This window comes from Tupaia chinensis, unplaced genomic scaffold (assembly GCF_000334495.1).
Source record: "Tupaia chinensis unplaced genomic scaffold, TupChi_1.0 Scaffold000170_1, whole genome shotgun sequence".
Taxonomy (NCBI): domain Eukaryota; kingdom Metazoa; phylum Chordata; class Mammalia; order Scandentia; family Tupaiidae; genus Tupaia; species Tupaia belangeri.
This window is the reverse complement of record NW_006159645.1, coordinates 2,570,993-2,582,296: the sequence shown is the minus strand read 5'-3', so window position 1 is coordinate 2,582,296 and position 11,304 is coordinate 2,570,993. Positions and strand designations below refer to the sequence as shown.

Below are 11,304 nucleotides of genomic sequence, written 5' to 3'. Positions count from 1 at the left end.
AACAGGATGCATGGGCGCAAGCACGCTCTGGACAATTTGAGAAAAGTGGTCCCCTGTTATTCTAAAACCCAAAAACTGTCCAAAATAGAAACTTTACGACTGGCCAAAAACTACATCTGGGCACTTTCTGAAATCCTGAGAATCGGCAAGAGACCAGATCTGCTCACATTCGTCCAAAACTTATGCAAAGGTCTTTCCCAGCCAACTACAAACTTGGTGGCAGGCTGCTTGCAGCTCAACGCCAGGAGTTTCCTGATGGGTCAGGGTGGGGAGGCTGCGCACCACACAAGGTCACCCTACTCCACCTTCTACCCACCCTACCACAGCCCTGAGCTCGCCACTCCCCCAGGGCACGGGACTCTTGACAATTCAAAGTCCATGAAACCCTACAATTATTGCAGTGCGTATGAATCCTTCTATGAAAGTACTTCCCCGGAGTGTGCCAGCCCTCAGTTCGAAGGTCCCTTAAGTCCTCCCCCAATTAACTATAATGGGATATTTTCCCTGAAGCAAGAAGAAACCTTGGACTATGGCAAAAATTACAATTACGGCATGCATTACTGTGCAGTGCCACCCAGGGGTCCCCTTGGGCAGGGTGCCATGTTCAGGTTGCCCACCGACAGCCACTTCCCTTACGACTTACATCTGCGCAGCCAATCTCTCACCATGCAAGATGAATTAAATGCAGTTTTTCATAATTAATGAGGAAAATGAAAATAAACAGTGGTCATTCACCTCCCCCGTCTAATTAAGACAAAGCAGATGCTTGTGGGCTGCGTAATTGGCACAACTCTATCTAAGGTGTTTACTAGTTTCTGAAGTGTGTTTCAACTATTGTGAGCATTTTCTATGTAATAATAAATCTCCTTTCGTATGAGAACTTCTTTTCCTTTCCTTTTGTCTGTAAAGCACTGTGATTCTGGTTCCACTGGGAGGATTTTTTTTTCCCTTGTTTTATTTTCTTTGAAATCCACTTAATTTGCTCGAACAAGGTGTCTAAGAATATACTATTGAATAAAGACATGCACACAGCATAATGCAATGTCTATTTCAGTTGTACAGTAATTATGAAATGCATGTTATTAAAATCAGATGGGTCACATGATGTGTTCATAATTATTAGGAATTATATAGTATGTATCTCTGAAAAATTGGAATTTTAAAATATCGAGAATATAACTAAGCTACCAATAACATTGGAAGATGCATTTGAGGATGTGCAACAATATAAAAAGCTATGCAATTTTCTTTTTATCAAGGTCGAATCTAAATGTACCCAATCGATAACTATTCCTCTTCAAGTCCTTGCAGATGGGGCAACATGCTATTTGGGTAGGTGGTGGCATGATTTTGGAAGAATTATTTCAGTCTTCAAGAAAAAAATTTTCAGCCCTTGTTTTGTATTGTTCAGAAATGATCTGTAAAGATTTGTTATCACAATGTAGAATTGTGTTTTTCCACCCCACATTTTTAAAGCAATTAAATATAGATATTTCCGCTCATAAAGGACATCTATTAGCTGTGATATTTTTGCATGATACTTATTATTTTCTGGTACACAGCTGCTTTCTGTCTCCAGCACTCCTCCCTCTCCATTTCAAAAACAGGTCTGGATTATTGAACCCTAAGAGCTAAAACAAATTTCCTAAACAAAATGGCCAAAGCACTTAACACGATTTTTTTTCCCCCTCAAGTATCTTAAATGAAAGAAGAGGAGCCCAGGAGGGTTAAACATCCTGGGGAAACAATGATAAATCCTGGTAACCTTCAACTCCAGCCTAAATTCGGTGGCAAATTTCCAGCAAACATCACAGCGAATGTTAAAAAATGGAAGGTTTTGCTCTGAGCAGTTGAAGTCAATCTGGCCGATTAGAAGCTAAAAATTCAGTGTGATTAGAAGTTTTCTGACAAAAGGGAACCAAAAACTTAGTCTAACCGAGCCTGGGGAGGTAGCCCTCTTAAACAGGATCCTATCCCTTCTAAGATAAAAGGCGAGGTAGCTGTGACCTCGGTCAAGATGCCCTCTGGCTCAGGTTTGCTTCCCGGGGGAGGAGAGGGAACAGCTGCGCAGACTGGCGAGGGCAGCAGGAAATGGATGAGGTGGTGGCGGGACAACGCGGGGCTGCGCTGACCTGGGCCAACTCGCCCGTCGTGCGCCCCGCGGGCACCACCATGGCTGATGCCGGCCCGACCCGGCCTTGCAGGCAGCGCGGGGAGGATGCAGGCGGCGTCGCGGCCCGCTGTGGCCCTCCTGGCACAGGCTGTACTACCCGTGTCCCGCCCGCAGTGGGCGCCCTGAGGGCGCGGGGCCCGCCCTGCGAGCCCTGGCCGCTGCTCCCACGCTGCCCTTCCTCCCCACGCCCGGGCGAAGAGGCTCCATGGTGTAGGGAGCCCGCGAGCGCACCGAGAAACGCGCGCCAGGAGCCTGTGCCCTGAACCGCGCCGGCAGAGTTGGGAAAGGGTGTCACCACTTCACCTGCCTCGTTGCTGCAAAGGGGGACGCAAAGGTGGCGGCAGCAGCTCCAGGGTGACCCAAGGGCTGCCAAGAGCTGCCCTTGTCCTGCCCCCTCTAAGGCTGGCGAGACTTTGTGAGCCCAGGCTATGAGGCCGGCGCCCCATTCTCTAGAGGACAGGGTCGTCCTGTCCCTCAACTCCTCCACCTTCAAGGCCCAGGGCCTTGGGTGCACAGGGCAGCTGCGGTAGCAGCGGAGGCTCAAAGGTGCGGAGGAACTGCCGGCGTGCTCCTAGGCGGGTAATGACCGCCCCGTTCCAAGCACCTGTTCCTTCAAAGGCCACCGTGGCACGGAAGAAGAAGCGGAAGAAGAGGAATTGTGCCCTCCCGGGTTAGCGAGAAGTTTGCTCAAGGTAGAGAGCCGTCTGTCCCCTGTGTCTGTCTCGGGCACAGGCGTGAGTGGCTTGCTTCTTCCCATATGCGCACAAAACCTGCTCTCCCTGGGCTTGTGCCCAGGATTGCCCAGCTTCTTTTCTTTAAGGCCGCGCAGACACTAAGATCCTGGTCATCGCTCACCCTGTCTGAGCAAACAGCCAGGAAGTGAGGACACATCTGGAGACAGAAGAATCTGCCTTTTTTAATAAAAAGGCAGTTCTGTGTAGTCACTAGCAGAAGAGGTGTGGTCTCCCCGCCTCTTACTCCAAGGTGACCCGCTGCCCGAATGAGAACAGCATCGCACCTGCCCAGAGTCCTGTTGGTTCAGACCGTGTTTGAAAAGCGCATAGTGTTTCTAGGGTCCCAAATTCGTGTTGGAAGGAGAGTTTGCAACAGGAGAGGTACCCTCCCTCTGGTCTCCCTCCTGGCAATGTGGGAGAGCTAAGAAGAAAAGCAGCTGGCCGAATGTCTGGGGAAGCTGCAGACTTCCCCGGGAAGCTTCTGATCTCAGAGCTTTGTTCGTCAGAAACTCGGCGAAAGAGTGCCGTTTTCTGACACAGACCCCAGAGAACATTTAATTTCTCCCATAATTTCAATGCACAGATCCAGTGCGCTCCTCCTTCAGCGACTGGTGCAATTTGGGATACCATCCTATGTGTGAGTGGGGTGTTTTAGGTGGTTCCCTGTGGCTTGATCATCCTTCAAATCGCCCAATGAAACCTGCTGTGGAAAGCACCCAGCTAGCCCCCTTTACACATGGTCAGTGGCAGTGTGTTAAACTCATGACCTGTTCTTTCATTCACCAGCATCACAGATGCCATCGCTCCAGTCAAAGGGAAAACAATACGGTATAAACAGCACAATGAACTCAGGGAGTCTCAGAGTCAGATACTTGGGTGGAAATCCGTACTGTCTCCTCACCTCCTGTTTCTCTCACCTCCCAGCATGAAATATTTTCCATTTTCTAACTTTTTCAATAATTATTGTCTTTTAAATTGATTAGGCCTCTCTTGTATTTTTTCATGAGCTGAATTATGTGCCTCTTAAATTTACTTTCTCACAAGTTTGTCCTTTGGGAGATATATATATATATATGGAGAGAGAGAAAGAGAGAGAGAGAATCTTACTACATTATCCTTAGTATGATGCTTCCATTCTCAGTCACCTCATAGCCCAAAATAGCTGCTGGAGTTCTAGACATTATGTCCTTATTCCAATTAAGAAGGAAAGACAATGGCAAAAGGGTCTCTCACCCACCTAATCAGATCCTTTTAGAGAATACTCATGGAAACCCTACCTAGTAACTTCTATTTACATCTCATAGACCACCTCAAGATTTAAGAGAAGCTGAGAAATAACCTCTTAAATGGAACTTATCATTATCTGGCATAAAATCAGGTCCTGTCAGTGACAAAGAATGAAAAAGTAAGTGTGTTTAGATGCCCAGCTATGGCTGTAATGGGGCTGTCCACCCAGTCCCCCCCTCTTCTCTCAGTTTCCCTCCGGGACCTTATACTTCCCCAAGCACGCTTTTTCTGTTCCTACTGTCTCTTTCCAGCCCCATGTCCCAGATGGCCTACTTTCCCTTTGACCACATGCATTTGTGTTTCTCTGAGGCTTCCTCAGCCTGTGGATTCTAGGTGAGTTTTGCTTCACACCCAGTCCCTCACTCCCCTGTACAATGACTGCTCTCAGGTTCTGGCTCTCTATTTCGAAGGCATGAGAGGAGAGGGTTTCATCTCTCATCATGGTACAACCTGTACCTTTTCTACACCACATTTCCCATGCCTTGGTTGACAGTATTGATGCCACTTCCAGTAAAACATCATAGGACTAATGTCATGGTCACCTGCCCACCCTAACCTCCATTACCCTTAGGCACTTGGACCCTGCTTCTCTCTCTCTTCCTTTCTCTCATCACCTGTCTCTGGTTTCTGATTTGAGGAAAGACAACTCTGTTTTGGAGAGCAGGCAGTATTCATGTTCATGATAAGGGCCTTGTGTTCCAACCAATGAGCTCTCTGGGTCCTAAGACACTCAGCCCCTGAGGAGCTGGGCCAGGATAGGTTCAGGCATGGACTCCTGCTCTGCTCAGAGCTGCTGCTGCCTGTCTCCCTGCAGGCCTTTGTTCTGAATTAGCCTCGCTGCATTGGATACTTTCCCCATGTATGGGGTTTTCTTAATCAGGGTCCCTATCCAAACCACAATTAGGACAAAGCTCAAGATCATTCCTTTACCAACTGCATACCAGGAGCATAGGAAGGAGAAGGTCTGTAACTTGTCCCTCCAAAGTAAAGCGACCAACATGATGCTCCCCAAACTGGAGAACGGAAATAAAAGAACAAATTACCGTTCTTCTTCCTAAAGCCCAACTAGCCATCTAGCCCCTTGCTCTCTTTCCATTCTGGTCTAAGTCCTTCAGAAAGTACCTGACAGGTCATGCCTTGACTTCTTTAGCTCTCGCTCGCTCGCTCCTTCTCTCTCTCCTCTTTTTTTTTTTCTCTTTTGTGGAGGAGGGCACATGCACCTGCCACAAAAAGACATAGAGACACAGAGAGGGGAAGTGATAAATCACCCCATGGGGGGGGGGTGGCCATGCTGTGGTCTCTTCTCCCTTCTCAGAAAGTACCTGACAGGTCATGCCTTGACTTCTTTAGCTCTCGCTCGCTCGCTCCTTCTCTCTCTCCTCTTTTTTTTTTTCTCTTTTGTGGAGGAGGGCACATGCACCTGCCACAAAAAGACATAGAGACACAGAGAGGGGAAGTGATAAATCACCCCATGGGGGGGGGGTGGCCATGCTGTGGTCTCTTCTCCCTTCTCCTCTCAGAATACCCCAAGGGGGGCGGTGGCCATGCTGTGGTCTCTTCTCCCGTCTCCTCTCATCCATGCACATGCACCTGGTATGATTTTCAAGCCACCAGGTGTGGGACTTGATCTACGGTTGGTTATGTGGATCCATACACATGCACCTGGTATGATTTTCAAGTTGTCGGGTCCAAGACTCAAACCATGGTCAGCCAGATAAGAATCCAGCACCTTAGCCACTACACCACCTACTGGCCCTAGCACCTTATCTCTGTGGGCCTTCTACCTCTGCCACCACATATTTATTCTGATTTCTATGATATCAATTGAAAAAGGCATACTGATACTTTTAAAAAAAAGTTTATTTATTTAATTTTATTTGTCATTATCATTATTTTTTACATTTGCTATAGGGTATGCGTGCTTACCAGAGAGAGACAGACAGAAAGAGAAGAACAGAAACAGAAAGTGAGAAAGTAAGAAAGTAAGCCAGTAGGTTTGGGACTCGAACTGCAGTCAGCCATGTGGGAGTCCTGTACCAGAACCACCATGTCACCTGCTGGGCCCCAATACCTATTTTTTTTTTAACAGTATGAAAAATATAATCATCAGTGTCACAGCAGTGACACAATGCTATGCAATGCTGAACCCACACAGGAGGGTCCCAGGCCCCAGGTCTCCATGTACATGCCAGGCATACACACAGATGCCTGTAATCCCAGCTGGCTGAGGCTGCTGGATTGTGGCATAAAGGCCCTGTTGATTGGTGGTGCCTGTCTCTCTCTCCCTCTCTAGGTCTCTTTCTGTCTTTTTCCTCTCATAGAATAAGTAAATACACTTTTTTAAAAATTAGCACTTATGTGTGTAAAAACATTGGTAAAAAGAATTGGGATATCAGTGGAGTTGAGATCTCATTATCTAAGGCCCTGGGTACCACCCCAGTAGCTCTAGAGGAACACTGGAGGGCATAAGCCTATGGACTCAGCCTCATCCAGTTACACCCATAGCTTCTGTGCCCCTGACCAAGAATCAACCTAGCAGTTGATTCTCATTTTCCAGGAAAATAACGATCATAAGAAACTGCACAAGTTACAAAAGTCTAATCACTGTTCTTCCATTCTTATTCTCTCTGCTCTCTCTCAGGCTGTCCCTGTGTCCCAAGCTATGATGGATTTCCTCACAGTTTATTACCCCTTTTCGTTCAATGTCCAGCCAACCGCGCCCCTCTCTATTGCCTTCAAGATCCCTCTCATCTTTCCTCTCTACAGTATGACCACTAGGGCTGGGCTTCAGCACACAGGATATTCCCCCAGAAAAGCCCACTATTCCCTGCAACTCGCCCTGGCCAGCATGAAACCCTCTCCAAAGCACAATCTCCTCCTGCCAGCCCTTTTTAGAACATTCCTGTAGATTCTTATATACTCTGTGAGCCTTTTTTGATCGCACACGATTGTGACTATAAGAACTTCATAGAAAATAATATTAAATGTTTTTTTTTTTATTTGCCTCCCTTTTTGGTTATTCTCTTTCAAGTCAGTATCCAGGTTCTATCTGTTTTCCCCTTATCGCTTCACACCTAGACCAGTACACTGGGCTCCTACTCTCCCTTTTCTTTTTCCAAGCCATTTCCCAATGCCAAATTAATCTTTCTAAAATACTCCAACACACCAGTCCCTTGCAGCAACGCCATTCATGGTTCTCATTTTCTATCTGATAAATGATAGGATGCATTTTTACTATTCATTCACCTAACTCCTCCAGATTGAAACTAAAAACAACTGCTGATATCACTAGATTTTACAAAAACACAGTTGACATATTCACCTCATTTAGTTCTAAGAACATCTTCACAAAGTAAGAATTCTTACGATCCTTATTTTACTAGAAATTAAGGCACAGCAAATTTCATCCCTCGCCCACAGATTCAGACATAACAGGCAAAGCTGGGTCTTCACACAGCCACCGTCTGGTGATCCTCCACAGCCCCTTAGTTGTCACTGAAGGCCTAGGTATGGGACAATAATCTGACTTTCCTTATCTGAAAGCTCATTTCGTTATATCAATGGTGAATGGCTTTTTTTTTCTTTTTTCTTTTTTTACTTTTATAGCAGCAGTACACTTTGTTCAAACAATGTGTTAGGAGTTAGAAAACATTTCTGCTCTTGGTGAAGACAGATGTGGAGGGCCAGAAACCAAGACTCCCATCCAGGCTCTAGCTGCTGAGATATTTCAGAGGAGCATGTTTAGACTTCTCTGTTGTACAGAACCTATTTACTGTGGTGTTGTCTGCCTTCACATCTTATGCTGATCCACTTTTTAGAGCTGTTTCCACTTTTTTTATTCAACTTCTCAGACTCACATGTCCTTCAAGGTCACCTCCTACATGAAGCCTCCCAGTCCCCTCAGGCCTGGCATCATGTTCCTTGAAAGCACAGCCTTACTTTTTTTTTTTTTTCCCTTAATCTGCAAGAGAGAGCCTGCACTCCTCAGGAGAGAGATAGAGAGAGAAAGGAAAAGTGAGAAAGCACTTCATCCCATGAAAGATGTCACTGTAATCCTTTCTGCTCCATCTCTCCCTCTCTTTAGGATTTGGACAACATGCTCATGTGTCCAGCATGTTTTCCAAACCTCTGGGTCAGACACTTGAACCTCATAGCCATAGACGGTCCAGCTGCCTTAAGTACATGCCACTGGCCAGCCCCAACTCTATCATTTTGCCCATATGGTTGTCAACTATATTTCTAGTACCTAAACATGCTAGTTAAAATCTTATTTAGGTCATGTATTGCTATTTAACTTATATATATGACTTGTACATACCCTCCTTGAGATCAGGGTCAATATTCAATGCTCTTTGCCTCTCTACAATACATGCACTCATTCAATTCTTGATTCATTGATTACAATTAAGGACATAAGCTCTGGTTTTATTAGAAAATAACTTCAATTCCATGACAAAGCAGCACAACTTTTCATCCAACAACAGCTGACACTGAGTAACCTCTGGAAGGCTTACATTCTTCACCTTTAAAGTGAGAATAATGACTCACATGTCATGAGGACTTTGCGAAGAGTAAATGTGATTGTTTATAAAAAGGACTTTGTCTGCATTCTGATTCAAAGTAAATAAGCAATCAATGAGGCCAGCTACTGCTTTTATTACTAGTATGTATATACTAGTATATATATATATGTGTGTGTGTGTGTGTGTGTGTGTGTATACTAAAACTCCAGTTAAATCTGAACAATATGAGCAACAACAATTTGCAAAATATAGGTTAGATTCAGGTAGCATGTTGTGAGAAAAGGTTAGTTTAATGGATGAAATCAATACATACTTTTAATATTTTGTGGGAAGGTATGTGCACTCACCAAAGAGAGACAGAGAGAGGGAGAGAGCAAAGCACCTCCCAAGGGGTTGTCAAGACACTGCAATCCCTTCTCCATTTTTTCATTATACTAGGATTTTGGGTACATATGTGCATGCACCCAGTGTGTTTTTTAAGCCACAGGGGACAAGATTCAAACTATAATTGGCAATGTGGTTTCTGGCATCCTTAACCAGGCTGCAGGTCCAGTGCAATGTAGTTTTAATAGAATAAAAATTAGACTCCTTACATAGCAAAAGTAAGTACTAATTCATCTGAATTTGCTTCAGACTCTCTCTCTCTCTCTCCACACTCATAGTTATAAATATTGTATGGTGTCAAATGTCAAAAAATCTGCAAACCCAATACCAGTCTTGGTGGTTAAGCAGTGTGTAGAGAAAGTTGGATCCCACATGGCCAACCAGAGTTTGAGTCTGGCCCCATGGACTTGAAAAACATGCACATGTCCAGAATCCTAATAGGATGGAGAATTGGAGGAAAAAGTATTGCAGTGTGACCAGACTCTGTAACAGGGTGTTTTTTTTTTTTCTTTCTCTCATACATGTACACATGCCCTCTGGCATAGAACAAATTTGGAAAGTCAAAAACTAGAAGATATTTATGGTGGAGAAAATATATGAGAAGGCCAAAGGATGCTTCGGCTTTGCAATACCTGCACCCCCACTTCAGAACTGTATTATATTTTATGTCAGACCCCATCACACCAGAAAAGTGAGAATTTGGGGGGGTAATATCTACATGATCACCTGCCAGTTTCCAGGGATGACTCGCAGTGTAACAAGAACCACTAAGGTGTCAAGTCACAAACCTTATTTCTTATTTTTCTCCCAGAGTTTGAAAAAGGCAATACTACCATAAGAACTCTGAGGGCAACATGTAAAGAACCATGATCCTTTTAACACGAAGAAGGGAAGGAGGCCAGTAAGTCCAAAGACTTTACATTGGGGTATGAAGCAAGAATAAGAACAACAAAAGCTTAGGAGGCCTGTCCTCATTGCCTACAAAGATCTAAATCAAGATTTACATTTGCCAGGTCAGGATTCCCAAGTTTTGGTGGCCATCAGAATCACCCAGGAGTATTTTTTTTTTGGAATACTAGTCCTCAGGCTACACTCCTACCTACAGAATGACTCTGCTACTTCATTACATAGACCACATACACTTCTGGAATGACAACAGCAGATGTGTTTCGTATCACTAAAGGAGGGACACAGACTTGGGGGTGACAGATAAAGGCTAGTCAAAGGAAAGCTACAATCCCTTAAGCCATCGAATAGCCTTTTTTTTTTTTCTCTTTAAATTTATTTATTTTTTACATTAATGACTGCAGTAAGCTATATAGCTTTCAGCTCTCAGTGAGATAGTTGGATGAAGACAATGGCTTAGAACAGGAGGACTGAACCGGTGCTCATTAACATTTGTGACAAGAAAGAAAGGAGAGTATGACGCAAGCACATGAGCCTTTGAGGAGCAGCAGCCAACAAGGAACATTAGAGGTATGCAACCTGCTTAGAAAAGAAAAACAATGGTTGTTTTTCTTTCCAAACTTCACATAGTCGGTGATCTTGTAAAAACATCTGGTAATACCAACATGGTGGAAACCCTAGGATCTATCAGAGAGCAATGCCCCCCAACCATTTTGGCATTCTTCCTGGTTCAATTTTGAAATACGCCTTCCTCCAAATCTCCCTGGCTGAATGTTTCATAATACTTTTTCTCAGAATCTAAATGAAGTAAATTAGTCATGAGAGATTGTTATGTGTTTGTGAGATATGACTTAAGGTAACACGGGACATCCTGGTGGATCCCAAACGGGGCCCGTCACCCCTTGTTTGTGAAGGAGGAACCCAAACTTGCAATAACCTTGGGAGCTTTAAAGGAAGCCAGCCTCATGGCAGCGTCTTACAGGAAGCACCGTGGAGAAGCAACTAGGGTCGTGTGCCTGTCGTAACAGAAAAAGGGATCTCTGTATGTGCTCCAAGATCCTGAGGCTGGGAGAAAAAAGAATATGCTCCAATGAATTTTAGAAATGTTACTCTCTACTCCATCTGGAGAACTGCAAATTGAGACACCTGAGTCTACACTGGGTGGCTACACAACAGGACTGTACATCATATCAAAGGGGGTCTAGACAGGAATGCAGGCTAGCCAGCATCCTTGGAGGAAGTGTAAAAATAAACATAAATAGATATGTGTATATGTGTGTGTGTGTATACTCACTTT

At 44.7% G+C, this 11,304-nt stretch overlaps 1 protein-coding gene across 1 annotated transcript in view; it reads left to right on the top strand.

Annotated features, from left to right (window-relative positions):
* The window catches only part of NEUROD6 (neuronal differentiation 6), a 4,508-nt gene extending 3,015 nt beyond the window's left edge, over window positions 1–1,493 (top strand). Inside the window, exon 3 of the mRNA XM_006146246.1 lies at window positions 23–1,493. Coding sequence (XP_006146308.1) covers window positions 23–702 — 680 coding nt within the window. The 3' untranslated portion in view covers window positions 703–1,493. The remainder of the gene's footprint in view (window positions 1–22) is intronic.
* Window positions 1,494–11,304: the final 9,811 nt, after the last annotated feature.